This window comes from Protopterus annectens, chromosome 2.part1, assembly GCF_019279795.1.
Source record: "Protopterus annectens isolate FY-2018-M chromosome 2.part1, PAN1.0, whole genome shotgun sequence".
In the NCBI taxonomy this organism is placed as follows: domain Eukaryota; kingdom Metazoa; phylum Chordata; order Ceratodontiformes; family Protopteridae; genus Protopterus; species Protopterus annectens.
The window spans coordinates 561,361,868-561,379,117 of record NC_056729.1 but is presented as its reverse complement, the minus strand read 5'-3'; the positions used below and the strand labels follow the sequence as shown (position 1 = coordinate 561,379,117).

At 42.8% G+C, this 17,250-nt stretch overlaps 1 protein-coding gene across 1 annotated transcript in view; it reads right to left on the bottom strand.

The window, feature by feature from the left end:
* PTCD3 (pentatricopeptide repeat domain 3) overlaps positions 1–17,250 on the bottom strand; it is a 1,733,015-nt gene that overhangs the window by 702,359 nt on the left and 1,013,406 nt on the right. Inside the window, exon 15 of the mRNA XM_044063464.1 lies at positions 10,477–10,566. Within this exon, the coding sequence (XP_043919399.1) occupies positions 10,477–10,566 (90 nt within the window). The remainder of the gene's footprint in view (positions 1–10,476; positions 10,567–17,250) is intronic.

Genomic DNA, 17,250 nt, shown 5'->3' with positions numbered 1-17,250 from the left:
TACAACACCCTGCATCCAAACCTGAAAACACTGCAGCTGACTGCCTGGAACACTGCATAAGAACAAATAACCCAAATTTATCCCAAAGGGTTAAAGACATTATCTTGGAGTCTCGCAGACCCTCAACAAGAAAAAAATATTCAGCAAAATGGAAAAGATATTCCATTTGGAGTAATGCAAAAGGAGAAAATGTGTCACTGGTAAACATAGCCAACATCCTGGAATACTTGGCAGAGCTCTTCCACAAAGGCCTGTCCTATTCTTCCATTAAGATTCATGCATCAGCTATTTCAGCAGAATACGACTTGGATCCTCCAGTCTTCTCACATCCTCTGCTCAGGCAGTTTGAGAGGAATTAAAAATGTAAAACCACCTAGGAAGCCACCATTGCCAGCATGGGACTTGAACTTTGTGCTAGAAAAATTGACACTCCCTCCTTTTGAACCAGCAGCAACAGCAGAATTACAATACTTATCATGGAAAACTGCTTTCCTGCTGGCAATCACTTCAGCAAGAAGGGTATCTGAGCTACAGGCATTAATGGCAGTACAACCCTTCCTGATCTTCCATCAAGATAGAGTGTCCATGAGAACAAATCCTACTTTTATGCCTAAGGTGGTCTCCAGAGTATCTTTGAATCAGGCTATCCACCTACCTACATTCTTCCCCAACCCACAGAACAGGGGAGAAAGACTGTTGCATACCTTGGATGTGCATAGACAATTACGCTACTACCTGGACAGGACCAATGGCAATAGAAAAACTGACCAGCTACTGGTGGCATATGCAACAGGAATGGAAGGAAAAGCAATTTCAAAACAGACAATCTCTAAGTGGATAGGAAATTGCATTAGATTTTGTTACTCCTAATATGGGAAGAAAACTCCAGAAAACATCAGGCCTCACTCTACAAGGGCTACAGCCACTACCACAGCTTTTCTACGAGGAGTGGCTACCAAAGACATTTTAGAGGCTGCTACTTGGAGCTCCGTGCATACATTTGCCAAGCATTATAATTTACCTTTATACTCTAGATCCTGAGCAGGTTTTGCCACTGCTATTTTGCAAGGGATCTTAACTACACCATAATTTCTTTTCTCCTCCTCCCCCAGTTTGGCTATGGTATTCTACCCATTTGTAAGGACTGCAGATGCATCCTTGAAGGACATAGTACAGTTTTGTACCTACCATAAATGTAGATGTCCGATAGGAATGCATCTGCAGTCAGGATTACCCACCCTCCTTCCCCTCTGTGGTACTCCTAGGGTATTTGCCCATCTTGTAGCTAGCTGGGGGAATCTATTATGGTGTATTTGTTTGTATATATGTACATACATGCTTATTTTTTGTTTGCTCTCTACTATTTGGAATCATTTGCATTTATCCAAATTTAGCCTTTCTAGAGGGCACCTGGCATCTGGGGCAAGAAACACTGAGGAAAATGGCGTCGGCTGATGCCTTTATACCCGAATAACTGCAGCTATGACGTCGGGTGAAGTGCGACACCAGCCGAGGCCAGACCCAGACTTTGGAATCCGGCCGACCGAAGGGCTGCCTGACGACAGGACAACCCATTTGTAAGGACTGCAGATGCATTCCTATCGGACATCTACATTTATGGTAGGTACAAAACTGTACTTTGTCTGTGCACATCTAATGAGTGCAGTATCCGTTCCCCTTTGTTTTGTGGATTAGAAAAGAAGGTTGGCAAATGGATTGATTAAGAGCCACACTGGACACCACCTTGGGCATGAAGGAGGGATTGGTCCTGAGTAACACCCAGTCTGCATGAAAGATGATAAAAGGCTCCACCGCCATAAGGGCCTGTAATTCAGATACCCTTCTTGCTGAAGTGATTGCTAAAAGGAAAGCTGTTTTCCAAGAAAGAAATTTTAATTCTGCACTTGCAGCTGGCTCAGAAGGAGGCAGAGTGAGTTTTTCCAATACAAAGTTAAGGTCCCAGGCTGGAGTTGGGGCTCTTCTGGGTGGTCTTAAGTTTTTGCCCCTCGGAGAAACTGCTTGAGCAGTGGGTGAGAAAAGAGGGGTGTGTTCTGTGCTGTAATGAGCTGAAATGGCTGAGGCATGAATTTTGGAGGAGGAAAAGGAAAGGCCCTTGTGAAGCATCTCAGTTAAGTATTAAAGAATCTGAGGTAAATTGGGTGCTGCTGTGGCCATCCCTTGAGTTTGGCTCCAGGCAAAGAATCTTTTCCATTTTTCAGCATAAGATTTTCTAGTACTAGGCCTCCTTGCCTCCAAAATGATATCCAACACTTGTTTACTAAGGGATGATAACAGAGACATTAGGTAATTAACCAGGCTGCCAGGTTCAGGGTTTGAAGCTGGGGGTGCAGAATCTGGCCCTCCTGCTGTGACAGCAGGGTAGGTGTCTGAAGCAGGTGCCATGGGGCTAGCTGTGACACACTGCGCAAGAGGGGGTACACCAGTGTTGTCATGGCCAGTCTGGTGCAATCAGTATCATCCCTGTTTGTCCTGTTTGATCTTTAGTAATACTTTGAAGAGGAGAGGCAGAGGAGGAAAGGCATAAACTGATAGATTTTTTCCAGCTGAAGGACAGAGCATCCACCTTCCAAGATTGCTTGTGGGGAGTCCTTGTGCAGAATTTGTCCAACTTGTAGTTCCGGAGGGAAACAAACAGGTCTATATCTGGGTTCCCCCATTTGTTTATCAACATGTTGAAAGTCTTTGGTTCCAGTTTCCACTCATGTGGGTCCATGAGATTTCTGCTTAGTTTGTCTGCCACTGTATTTAGTTTTCTGGCAAGAATTGAGCCTGTAGATGCACTTGGTAGCTCAAGGCTGTGTTCCACAGAGCCATGGCTAGTCTGCAGAGGGGGTAGGAATGGGTACCCCCCCACACTTGTTTATGTACCACATAACAGTGGTGTTGTCCGTCTTTACCATTAAATGTCCTGGAAGAATGTGGTCCTTCTTCAAGGCTGTCATAGCATTCTGTACAGCTAACATTTCTTTTTGATTGATATGCAGGTGCATTTGACTTGGGTTCCATTTGCTCTGAATGCACTTCCCTGCCAGGTAAGCCCCCCATGCATAGTCTGATGCATCTGTTGTTAGGGTTTGGGCGGCAGGTGGTAGAGTGAATGGTAGTCCCTTGTTTTGGTAGCAGGCCTCTGCCCACCAAAGGAATTCTAACCGTAGGCAAGGTATGGTAGGAATCATTGCTTCTAGATCCTGAGAATGTTGACACCACAGGCTTTTTAGATACCACTGTAGTTTCCTCATATGCAGTCTTGCATATGGAATTAGTAGAATGCACGAAGCCATGAGCCCCAAGGCTTGCAGATAGCAGGGTTTTTGTGGACACTAGTTTAAAGTAAGTTGTCAAATGAATTTGTTTCTCTGGCGTGAGGAAAGCCATCTGGGAAGTTGTGTTCAAGCTTGCTCCCAGGAATATAATTTGTGACAGGGTACCAGCTGTGATTTCTTTTCATTTATGGTGTACCCCAGACAAGTTAGCACCTTTTGTACAAATGCCAGATGATTCAAAAGTATGTCCTGGCTTTCTGCCTGAATTAGACAATCATCCAGGTATGGGTATATTTGAATATTTCTTTGCCTGCAAAATGCAATGACTGGAGCTAGGCAATTTATGAACACCCTGGGCAGAGTAGATAAGCCAAAGGGAAGTGCAGAGAACTGGCAGTGCATGCAGCCTGCTTTGAAGCACAAGTATCTTCTGCAAGATTCCCTGATTGGGATGTGCAGGTAGGCTTCCTTTAAATCCAGTGTTGCCAACCAGGCATCTTTGCCTATCGTGGGATGCAACTGGTGAAGAGTTAGCATCTTGAATTTTGGAATCACCAAAAAGGTGTTTAGGATAGAAAGGTCCAGGATAGGACACCATGAGTTGTCTTTTCTGGGTACCACGAAAAGTCTTGAGTAGAAACCTTGTCCCTTTTCCTCTTCTGGTACAGTCTGAATACCCTTTAATCTTAAGAGAGAGTACTTGCTTTTGAGCCTCTGCCCACTGATTTGGTTGTAGATCTGGCCAACCTTTTGGGGTTGGTAAAGTGTGAAAGTGAAACCTGTATCCCTGGGAAACTATGTTTAAAACCCATCTGTCCTGGGTAATGAGTTCCCAGTTTTTTGCTTGCAAAGCAATCTTTCCCCCAAAAGGAGCAGTCAATTGACAAGTGCTTGGAAGTTTTAAAGCTAAGTCGTTGATACAGCTTACCATGGGGGGGGGGGGTTTATTACTCCCTGATTTGGAAGTGGGAGCCCCCCCACTGCTTAGTCCTGAGCGTACCCTGGGACTGAAGCCTGGTTGTTCTGCTGGTTCTGGGTTTGAACTGAGAAGGCCTGGAAGAGGCAGGAAAGGACCAATTTTTTGAGGGCCAATGCCTACTAAATCTTGGAGGCTGCACTTGTAAGAAATCTTTAACAGTTTGCATAGATTTAGCTTTTTCCTCCATCTTTTTAAGAACTACTTCTGCTTTGTTGCCAAACAGGCGGTCCTGATTTAAGGGAGCATCCAGCAATTTAGTTTTAACATGATCTGGCAAAGAGTGCTCCTTAAGCCAAGCATGCCTTCTAAGTACAGACCCGGTGACAGCAGCCCTGCAAGATGTCTCTAATGAATCAAAACCACATTGCAAAGTATGTTTTCCAACCTGTTCAGTAGAATGCATTAAATCCTGTAAATCCTTATTTTTAGCACAATCAGGAATCAGCATCATTTTCTGTTTAAGCAATCCAATAATATACTGCTGATACTTTAACATATGAAACTGGCAATTTAAGGCCCTGATGGCCAATGTTGCAGAGGTGTATACCTTCTTATACCATCTATCCAGGGCCCTGGAATCTCTATCAGAGGGGGTAGGATTTTTGGCAGTAGTAGCCTTAATGCCCTTGGGTCCCTGTGAAATGGTCTCAGGATCCGCAGTAGGATTTTTAAAAAGGAACTTGTGAGAATCAGGAACCCTGTAATACCTATCAGGTTTTCTTGGGAGCAGGAGGTAAAGAGTCAGGAGCCAAGCTAGATTCCGAAAAGGCATCATTAACAATGTCCAGCACAGGAGGGATAGCTAAAGGCCTGTGTTGGGGCAGGAGTAAGAAATCTCTAAACCTTTTTAGAATCAGAGTAATCCTGGCTTTCCTAGTGAAAATGCTCCCTAAGAGTATGCAAGGTTTCATCAAAAGAAAAATCCTCTGTGGAGAAAGTGTGAATAGAGTCCTTTGCATCAGAATCCTCATAGGTGGATAAGGGTAAATCCTGGTCATCAGAGGAGACAGAAATTTCAGAATCCTGGTCAAACGTATCATAAGCAAATTCAGTCCTAGGTCTCTTAGAGGGGAAAGGTTGGCTTCCTCTGATTAAAGTAATAAGGTCTTCAGCCATTCTTATCATTTGTTTTTTAGGCATAGAGGCCTGACTATGTGGTCTGGGCGTCGGTTTCCTAGGCATGGTTCGAGTTTTAGGCCTTGAAGAAGAAGATGGCGTCTGTTTAATATGCAAGTCAGTAGGCCTGAATACACCCTCAGAAGCCAGTGCCCGCAAAGCGGCTCCAGACCCATCCAAGGTAGAGACATCCGCAGGTTCCACAGTTGAAGCACCTTGTGGCATACCAGACTCTGAATGGGTCTCAGTAGAGGCCTGCAAAGTAGCGGGTATCAGGGGGATGCGAAAGTGCCTCACTGAGTACCGGCGAACTGGCAACTAGCTTAGGAGAAGCGTTGGCAGCTTTGGACCTAGACAACCTGTCTCTGTCCTTATCTTTGCGTTTTTTTGGAATGTCAGTAGTCGGGTAGCTTACCGAAGACATATCTGGATAATTGAACCGGGTACCAAAATATTTAGAAGCGAAAATATACAGACGACAAATAGTTCCGAGGTTTAAATAAGGCACAAAACCGACAGCGTGGTACATCGTGGCCAGGGCCTAGGCAAGGAATACAGTATGAATGAAAATCTTTATGAGGTATTTGCTTTCCATAAGAAATACAACTATTGACTTTTACTGTCATAGGTTTAGAGCAAGAAAAAGTTTACCCAACGAGGTACTTAGCTTTAGTTGAAGACTTCGGTTCTGAAACTCGAAAACGAAAATTTCAGGAGTCGGCTGATCGTCACTTGCCAACTGCTTCTGCTTCGGGCAGTGCACGGCAAGAAAGACTGGTGTAATGGCGTTGGCTGCATGCTTTATACTCCTGACTACCTGACATCACAGAAGATGAGACAGCAACTGATGCAGGACCGAAGACTTTGATAATCAGGCCGACTGAGGGCTACTGCAAGCAGATAACCCAAATGTGATGACTGCAACAGTGAAACATGAAGAACATCTGCTCTACTCTAAAGGGATCCGAGGGAAACTCCTCCGCTATAATAGGCTCCAACACGGGTCTCGGATCAGACCTGCTCGGAACCAAGAGAACAGGTGGATCTGAGGCAACCATTCTAAAATCTCTCGGATCCAAGATGATCGGATCCGTAGTCAAAGCACCCATTCTCAGATCCATGGATCTCGAATTTGGAGCCTTGGATCCAGGGGTGGGAACCGATAACTTCGGATCCAAAGACTTGGAGTCCGATCCAGGGGTGGACTCTCTAGAGACTCTGGGACCCAAAGCTCTCGGATGAGACACCGCCCTGGCCAAAGTCGGATCTGCGGACTTGGGATTTGGCAGTTGGGGTCGTTTGGAAGGAACCTCCTCACCTAGAGGAACCTTCTTCACCCCTGAAGAGCCCGCGTTGGTCAGGGTGACAGTGACCAAGGGGTCCCCCTTAACCAGGCCTTTAATCAGCAATTTGTTTCAATGGTTGACCAGGACTCTGGGGTTGAAGGAAGCGCAAATACTGCACTCAACCTCAAGATGGTCGCCACCACGACAATAGATGCTCCTCGTGCAAGTCGGAAACAGGCATTTTCCAACTACCCGAGGAGCATCTTTTAAAACCTAAGGGTTTCTCTGCCAGGTTTCAAACCCCAACAACACTGCCGAAGGAAAATCTGAACACCAGAACCAAAACACATGCAGTGTTCGAAAAACCCAAATAACCAATAAGAGACTACTACAACCAAGGTTGCACACTCCTGCACAGTGCACATTTTAACATTTTCCCTTTAATGTCATTAATTATATCACATGCTAAAACTATTTTCAAAGCCCTAAGACTACTAATAATAAAATCAACAATTACACCAAGAAAGCTACCTTAATAAAGTTTATAACACCAAAAGGAAAAAAGGGAGCCAAATGACTTATCAAAACCGGGACGGGGGGGGGTACACAACTACAACAGTCAAATCACTATCAAAAGGGAAACCTAAATAAAAAGGGAAAAGCCCCAAAACAAAGAACCTACTTACTACTCATGAGGAGCTCAGCAATCTGCTTCTGTCTAGATCAAGCGGCAAACGAGATCTGAGGTGTTAGAGGGCAGCAGAGCATCATGGAGGGGGAGGAGCTTGAGCTAAGCTGTCTGAGTATATGCCAGCTTGGATCTGATATCGGATCCAAGACCCTAACGTGAGGAATGGTGACTAAGATAACATCAGATTAGGGGAAGATACCTGGTGGCCTGGACAAATTTCACCCTATCAGCTGGAATACCACCTCAGCTCTCCCCCTGAAAACAGGACAATAGCAAAGATGGACTACCCCAGTCATAAGCCCTTTCTTTCAGTCTCCTATTCCAGCAAAAAAACCCTCCTTCCCACTTTTCTTTACAAAATGTTTCATCCTTTTTATAATTCAGGTGCGTTTCTTGTAACATTACTATCTGTACAGCACTATATAAAGCTCATCTATTCTATTTACATATATTCCTTACCTTTCATTTATAAACTTGCTCTTCATAGTCCATCATTTTTGTGTCTTCTGTGTGTGTGTGTAACAGTGTACCAAATGAACCTAATCTCTTATTTTCATGAATACACAATTACTTTCCTACATCAAAAATAAACATATTAACCATATACATATTTTTCTCAAGACAACTGAAATTACCATCTCTAAAAATTACAGTGTAAAGCTGCTCCTATAGTCTTTTCCAGTTAGACTCAAACCTTAATTTACTCCTTCAGGCTAGAAAACCCCTTATAAATCACTAATCTGTATTCCCTTGCTTGCAAAAGGAAATTAAACACCTGTCCTTCTTAATCTTGTGGTACTAGATAGCCAAAACTTCGCCATCTATTTATTTTTTTCTTTTAATATATTTGCCACTTTCAATTTCTATTAATTTCTGTAGGTTGTACACTCCTGCACAGTGCACATTTTAACATTTTCCTTTTAATGTCATTGATTATTTCACTTGCTAAAACTATTTTCTAAAGGTCAAACCTACTAACCATCCAGAGGGGTGTCATCCTTCTGTATTCAAGCATAGCTTCCAAGGACGACAACTTTCATTCCATTGTCAAGAGAGACAGACTAGCTCAGTCTACAGACTGAAATTCTGAAGTTTGACAAATGTAATTTAAGCAAAGAGCATAGAACATGAAGTACTTTTTCACGGGTACTAATTGATTTAATGCCTTTTAAAATATCTTTCAATGTGCATCTTGCATTGTAGTTATACCAAACATCCATGCTCCATACATATACCACCTGCATTTAATCTACTTTCCTTACTCAGTGTTTCCAGTGCATTGTTTTCAAAAATCTTGCTATCATTTCTATTGTGAGTCAGCAAACTTATCACTAACTTTTTACTTACTCCTAGACCTAGTGAATGCATTACCAGAGCTATCTTTACGCACTATTCCATACTTTCGTGCACATTTCCTTTTTCATTTATCCCTCTTTTACTATTTTCCTCTTCTTTGCTCCAGTGACATAAAACTTACTGAAAACAACACAATAGTTTGTAATCTGAAAACAAAGAATGACTTTCTCGGCAAACACCACATAATACAGCTCCCTTTCAGTTACATAACATTTCATATTTAAGTAAAGTTTGACATGCAATAATTACATTTTACATTTACAATGGTACTTACTAATGTCAATGGTTATACACAGCAACTCACATTTTGGTTTACATCCCATGCTTTTCCAAGTAAAAATACACCCAATTTAAACAATTTAAATATTGTCCTCACTCTATGCTCCATGTGCATTTTTATGGAATGTCCCACTTTTTTCAAATATTTCATCTCCTTTGCCCCTCATTTTGTTTTGAAAACAAGAAAGGGCTTCACATGGAATATTTCAAACGAAGTGTCCATAATCTGCTTTTACGCATTGTTGACTGGTTGTTTCTTCTCTTCTTAGCTTCTTCTGCCTCCAATTCTTTTGTCTGTTCATCTTGTGCCTACTGAGAGTCTGTGTAACCTTTTAATCCAAAAGGGTAGATAACTCTAATGCAGGATACAAGAACCCGAAACAAAGTTTTATTTCTCACCAGTCTTTTTTTTTTGGGGGTGGGGACAAACATTTTTTTACTTATGTTTGTAATGAAAGTCATTATCAACAGAACCTCATACCTACAACCATGCAAGAGAGTTCAGACAAGCCACTGTGCGTCTTGGCTGCTTTCATAGTCTCAAATTAGGAATACGTATTCTATGTTTTTTCTAGTTAAATATCAGCAATAAAATGTCTAGTCCATGTGCAAAAGCATTTTTTTAAATTCTTTGCAGTTCCTTTCCTACAATTTATTCTGGTACTGCTGTAAACTTAAGCAGTCGGTGTGTGAGCCATCTTGAAATTCAGCTAGTTCTGTGCCACTTGATCTGCTGTTCCTCCATTTTTACTTTCATTTCCTTTTCAGCATACCACTTATCTCCTAAGATATTTTAGGGGGAAATGACTTATCAGGCACTGTTAGAAGTCTAGAATGCAGTAACAGACAACTGGTAAAAATCTGTACTACCACTGCCATCGTGAAATCTCTGTAAGCAAGCAGCTTTGGTTAACTCAGGAAAGACTACAAAACTAAGTGAGTTTGTCATTAACAGATGTACTTCAACTGCCCCCCCCCCCCCTCCAACACACAATTATATTGGAATGAATGGAATGAAGTGGTGAACAGGATTACACTTTGGATTATTCAGAAGTTTGCCTTGGAGCTTCTGAATCTGCCTATAAAACAGGAAGCTTTGAATGGTTGGATTAAGGATACTGCACAGGATTAGGAATGACATCCTGAATTACTAATAATTTTAATCTGTACCCTGAATTACTAATAACTGCAGTCTGTACTCAAAGAATAATCCTGCACTACTACTGAACTATAACCATGATAATAAAATTAAAAAGACATCTTAAGGGAAATAGACTGTTAACAGATTCTATTAAAAGTTTTGAATGTCAGGAAGAATTCTGCTGGTGAGGCACACAAGCTACTGAGTAACAATGTCTGATGTTAATGATATCAGGTACTCCCCCCTACTTTCCCAGATATCAGAAAAAAGGCTACATAGTATGCTCATTTGTATGGATCATAAAAAATATCAAAGGACAAAACAAAAAATGTAGAACTACTTACCATCGTCAGGATCTCTAGCAACAAAATTCTTCTGCTCTATCTCATCCATAACCTCATAGATAATTTCAGACTGTACTCTCCCTGGTGAAACTAGTGAAAACAAAAAAAAATGAAATCCTGAACAAAATGTCATTTAACCCACACAGCATCAAGCAACTATATCAAATTTGTATGACTTTATAAAGAGACTCAACTAATTACAAATTTATAAATAAAGGCAGGAGGTACACAGATGTGACTTGGGATATTCAAGTATGCCTCACTTGTAGTACTGTCCACAACATGTTCAGCTAAGATTGTCCAAATTCAACACTCTCATTGAAGAGAAACTTTATGTGGATTACATTAAAGCATGATTTTTCATGGATAACCTCTCCTTACATATCACTTGTTGAATCAATGTCCTTAGCCTACTCCCCAAGTGCAATTCAAAATTTTAACTTTCATTCCCCATTTTTTGACATCCAATAGCTCTAATTTCTCACAGCTCAACTTTTCCATTCCAGTTAAAATCCTACTAATTAATTTTTGTATTCCCTCAGTCACCCTACAGTCTCTATCACTTTGTATGTCATCCTATTGATGATGCAAGTCAAATGAAGCCCAATTAACTTGTATAAGAACAGAATTACTTTCATTTCCTGTTATGAACTCCACTAATTATACTTTACAATATTTGCACAGATACCATCTTCTACACTTCCACACAATTCACAGAGAATCCTCCAACCATGAATACAAGACTTGCACATATTTTTACAACCTACATTTTAGCCCATTCATCAAGTTTAATTACACCCATATTTAAGGTCACATCTACAGACAGAAATATTCCTTATTATAAAGGAAATGCCTCACAGTAAGACGTTGTCCTATTCGATTCTCAGCTAAAGCGTCTTCTGTGTGGAGACATGCGTGAATGGGCATACCTTCGTTGAAGGTTGTGCGTCAAGCCTGGCAAGCCGGTACGTAAAAATCTACTGCCAATCATTAGCGGACCGGAGTTCCGCTGTGGCGACCCCTAACTGGGAAAAGCTGAAAGATACAACAACATAAAGGAAATGATTTTACTGAAACTACCACTGGGAATGCGAAATACTAAAATTTCAAACAATGGACAAGCCTGAGCCTTGTAGAAGCCCCACCTCAAAATTCACACCTCTTAACTGCAACCCTCTACACATTTAAACATCTTTACTGAATAACAACTGCAACAGTGACATGAGTACATACACGCGCACACCCACACAAACACGCGCGCACAGACACACGCACACACATGGGGAAAAAAGTACAGTTGTGTACACTTACCATAAATGTAGATGTTAGAGTGTATTCACTGTTGCAGTCATTACATTTGGGTTATCCTGCTGTAAGGTTGCCCTCAGTCGGCCTGAATTCCAAAGTCTTGGGTGCAGCGTCGGCTGTCGTCGCCCCTTTCCTGATATCAGGTCGTCAGGGGTATAAAAGAAGCAGCCGACGTCATTTTCTTTAGTTTTCTTCCCAGATGTCAGGTGCCCCCAAAAAGGGTAGTCAAAGTTTATATATATATATATAAAATAACATGCAGCAATATAAAGTTTACCTTCATCCACAAGCAAATACATCACATAGGTTGCATAAATCAGTGAAAGAAAGATAGGTTCAATCAGAAGAAAAGGGGGGATGGCGGGTGGGTAACCTGGACTGCAACAGTGAATACACTCGAACATCTACATTTATGGTAAGTGTACACAACTGTACTATGTTCTTCGTGTTTCACTGTTGCAGTCATTACATTTGGGTAGATTCCTAAAGCTATGGTTGGGAGGCTGGAGCTAAACAGCATTAGGAGCAGCTATGAGACCCTGCAGAACTGCAGTGGCAAAGCCTGCCCTGGATTTAGAGTAGAGTGGCAGATGATCGTGCTTTGTAAAGGTGTGCACTGAACTCCAAGTAGCTGCCTCTAAAATATCCTTGGTTGGTACTCCCCTGAAAAAGGCTGCTGAAGTGGCTGCAGCTCTGGTGGAATGTGGCCTAATCCCCTTAGGCACTGGCATGCCATGGTATAAGTAGCAGAAACGAATGCAGTGGCCTATCCACTTTGAAACAGTCTGCTTTGAGGTAGCCTTACCTTGTGATCCTGCAGCATATGCCACTAGTAATTGGTCTTTCTGAAAACTTTGGTTCTGTCCAAATAGAACCTAAGCTGTGTACGTCCAAAGAATGCAGAATTGTTTACCCCTTGTTCTGTGGATTTGGGTAAAAAGTTGGCAGATGAATGGTTTGGTTAAGAGCCACACTGGACACCACTTTAGGCATAAATGTTGGGTTTGTGCTCGGGGAGACCCTGTCCGGATAAAAAAATGAAAAAAGGTTTCACAGCCATGAGTGCCTGTAGCTCTGAAACTCGTCTTGCAGAAGTTATTGCTAGGAGCAAAGCTGTTTTCCAAGATAAAAACTTTATATCAGCAGTAGCAGCTGGCTCAAAAGAAGGCAGGGTGAGTTTTTCCAAGACATAGTTGAGGTCCCATGCAGGCATTGGTGATCGCCTTGGAGGCCTTAAATTTTTGGCTCCTCTGAGGTACTGTTTTAATAAGGGATGAGAAAAGATTGGTGGCTCTGCATTGTAATGAGCCAAAATGGCAGAGGCATGAATTTTAATAGATGAGAAAGACAGGCCTTTGTCCAGCATCTCAGTTAAGTATTGTAAAATCAGAGGAATATTTGGCACAGCTGAATCTGTTCCTCGTGCCTGGTTCCAAGCACAGAATCGCTTCCGTTTTCCAGCATAAGATTTTCTAGTACTAGGCCTTCTAGCTTCCAAAATGACATCCATCACAGCTTTGCTGAGAGGTGTATTTTGTATGACTACATTATCCGCCATGCTGCCAGGTTTAAAGTCCTGAACTGGCTGAGCAGGATCTGATTGTTTTGCTGGGACAGTTGATGCGGTACATGAGGTAGGGTCCAAGCTGGGCATTGAGACAAGCTCCTTAATATTGGGTACAAGTGCTGGCGGGGCCAGTCTGGTGCAATCAGTATCATCTTTGGCCTCTCCTGTCTGACCTTTAGCAGTACCTTGGGGAGGAGAGGCAGAGGGGGAAAGGCATATACTGTTTTTTCCAGCTGAAGGACAGGGCGTCCACTTTCCATGCTCATCTGTGATAAATCCTTGTGCAGAATCTCTTTAGTTGGTAGTTGTGAGGGGAGGGGAGGCAAATAGATCTATGTCCGGGCATCCCCATTTCCTTGCTATCATGCTGAAGACTTGTGGATCCAGCTGCCACTCATGCGGATCCATGAGGTTTCTGCTTAGTTAGTCTGCCAGAGTATTTTTCCTTCCTGGCAGGAATTGTGCCTGCAGATGTACTTGGTAAGTCAATGCTGTGTCCCATAAAGTCATGGCTAGTCTGCAAAGGGTGTAAGAATGTGTGCCCCCATGCTTGTTTATATACCATATGACAGTGGTGTTATCTGTCTTTATCAGTAGTTGTCCTGGTTGAAGTAGGTCCTTGAAGGCTGTCAGGGCATTTTGAACAGCTAGCATTTCTTTTTGATTGATATGTAGATGCATTTGGTTTGAGGTCCATGTTCCCTGAATGCATCTTCCTGCCATGTGGGCCCCCCAGACATAATCTGACGCATCCATTGTTAGTGTTTGCCTGGCTGGGGGTAATGTTAACAGCTGTCCCTTGTTTTGGTGCCAAGCCTTTGCCCACCACTGAAACTCCTGTTGCAGGCAGGGAATGAGAGTAATTATAGTTTCCAGGCTGTGGCAATGTTCATAGGTTCATAGGTTCATACTAGGCTATCTGCCTAGGGCATTTATAAGCCTAGCCAGAGTGTGTTTGGCTTTCGCTACCCATTTTAAATTAATTTTGCTATGCCTTTTTTTGAGGTTAGTATACTGTGCCTCTGTCTAACAGTTACACAGAAGTGATAGCCGGGGTAAACCTACGATCTCCCATCCACTCATCAAGATTCCTCTTGAAGAGAGTCAATGTGGGACTCTGCCTAACCTGGACTGGGATTTTATTCCAGAGTGAAGGGAGCCTCTGGGTTATGAATCTGTCCCTCCAGTATGTCCTATTTATTTCAGTGCTGAGGTTCAAGTCTCTCGAGCGCGTAGCTCGATGGGATTTGGATTTTCTGAGGTGCAGCATGTCCATTAATTCCGGGTTGGACATGGCTTTATACGTCAGGCACAGATCGCCTCTGAGCAGGCGGTATGCCACTGAGTAGAGCTGGAGTTTCTTTAACCGGGCAGCATATGGCATCTGTTTGAGCCCTTTGATCCTCTTGGTGAGGTACTTTTGGGGTCTTTCCAGTTGCTGCAGGTGTCTGGTAAGGTACATCATAAAAGGGGCATTGTACTCAATTATGGGCCTGATGAGGGATGAGTAAAATAGGTACGATGACCTCCCCTGATCTAGATGTGAATCCCTTCATGATTAGGTGGGCTATATAAAATGTTTTTCTAACCACTTTGGCCACATGGTTGTCAAATGAGAGATTGCTATCAACTTGGGTCCCCAGGTCCCTAATGACTTCTTCTGTACTTAATGGATTACCACCTATGTGGTAATTTGTGGGCACTTTGTTTTTGCCAAAGGGGATGACTATACACTTTTTGGCGTTTAGCTTGAGGCCATGGCTCTGGCACCAGTTGTCTGTTTCTATGAAGCCCTTTTGGAGGATGCTTGTGTCGGCTGGAGAGTTGATTATGGTGCCCAGTTTGCAGTCATCTGCGAACTTGGTCAGCCACAGTCCTCCCGTGTTGGCCTGTACCACCGAGAAATATATACCGAACAAGAGAGGTCCCAGGACTGAGCCTTGTGGGACGCCACTTGTAACTGGTTTGGAGTCTGACATGGCTCCAGCAATTCTAACCATGTGGGTTCTGTCCTTGAGCCAGTTTGCAACCCATCTAGTGACATAGGGGTTTATATTTAAGCTGGTGAGCTTATCTATAATGCCCGAGTGGGGTATTGTATCGAAGGCTTTTGCGAGGTCCAGGTAGGCTGTGTGGACCACCTTCCCCTCATCAATGGCCTTGGTGACTGTTTCAAAGAAATCGACCAGGTTTAAGAGGCAGGATCTGCCATTAACAAAGCCAAACTGGGTAGGATCCAGTGTCTGTAGGTCCCCAATATCTTTATTTATGAGGTCCATGATGATCCTTTCTATAGCTTTGCAGACCAAGCTAGTCAGGCTTATGGGGCGATAGTTTCCAGGATCCGTTGAGGCACCACCTTTGTGGAGAGGGACCACTGTTGCTGTACGCCACTCTTTGGGTACATATCCTGTAGTAAGGCTAAGATTGAACAGTAGTTTTATGTTTGGGTTTAGCTCTTCTTGGAGTTCATGTAGGACGCAGCCCGGGACACCATCTGGTCCCATTGATGCTGTGTTTTTTGATGTTGAGTCCAAACACGTTTTAGGTACCATTGAAGTTTCCTCATATGCAGTCTTGCATATGGAATGAGTAGGATGCAGGATGCCATGAAGTCCAAAGCCTGCAGAATTTTTCTTGCAGGTAGCTGGGCCTTTTTTGCTAACATTTTGAAGTAGGTAGTCAGTTGTCTGTTTGTCTGGCGTGAGATAAGCCATCTGTGCAGTTGTATTTAAGCTTGCACCCAGGAATATTATCTCTTGAGAGGGTACTAGTTTTGATTTCTTTTCATTCACTGTGTACCCTAGGCATGTTAGATGTTTTTTCTCAAACGCCAGATGCTGTAGAAGGATGCCCTTGTTCTCTGTTTGAATTAGACAGTCATCCAAGTAAGGATATATTTGTATTCCTCTTTGTCTGCAGAATGGAATTACTGGTGCCAGGCACTTTGTAAAGACCCTGGGCGCAGTAGATAAGCCAAAGGGCAGTGCAGAGAATTGGTAATGCATTGATCCAGCCTTGAATCTGAGGTATCTTCTGCATACTTGTCTGATTGGGTCATGCAGGTATGCCTCTTTTAGGTCTAAAGTTACAAGCCAAGTTTTCTTGCCCAGCAATGGCAGTAGCTTCTGCAAAGTCAACATTTTGAATTTTGGTATATCCAGGAATGTATTCAGAATCGATAGGTCCAGTATTGGCCTCCAGGCCTTGTCCTTTCTGGGTACCAAGAACAGTTGAGTAAAATCCTTGTCCCTGCTCTTGTTCTGGCACTTGTTGAATGGCCCTCATGTCCATGAGGGATTAGACTTGTTTTTGTGCCTCTGCCCATTGATTTTTTGGCAAATCTGGCCAGCCGTTTGCCTTTGGCAGGGTATGGAAATGGAACTTGTAGCCTTGTGACACGATATTTAGAACCTACTAGTCCTGGGTTATAATGTGCCAATTTTGAGAAAAAAAGTGCTAATTTTCCCCCTAAGGGTGCTGCCAGGAAATAAGTGCTTGGTGCAGGCAGGGAGAAGTCATTGGGACTGTTTCCTGTAAGGTTGTGATTTGTCTTCTCCACTTTTGGAGGTAGAAGCACCCCATTGCTTTGACCTGTATAAACCTTGCAACTGGGATCTGCCTCTAGGGTGTCTGGGTCTGCCCCTTTGAGGTCTCTCTGACACAGGAAAGGACCAAGTTTTTGTTGGCCAGTGTCTACTAAACCTAGGTGGCTGTACTTGTAAGAAATCTTTGACTGTTTGCATAGATTTAGCCTTGTCCTCCATTTTCTTTAACACCTCTTCTGCCTTAACACCAAACAAAGAATCATGCTGTAAAGGTGCATCTAATAATTTAATATTAACATGATCAGGCAGATTTTGTTCCTTTAACCAAGCATGCCTTCTAATTACAGAACC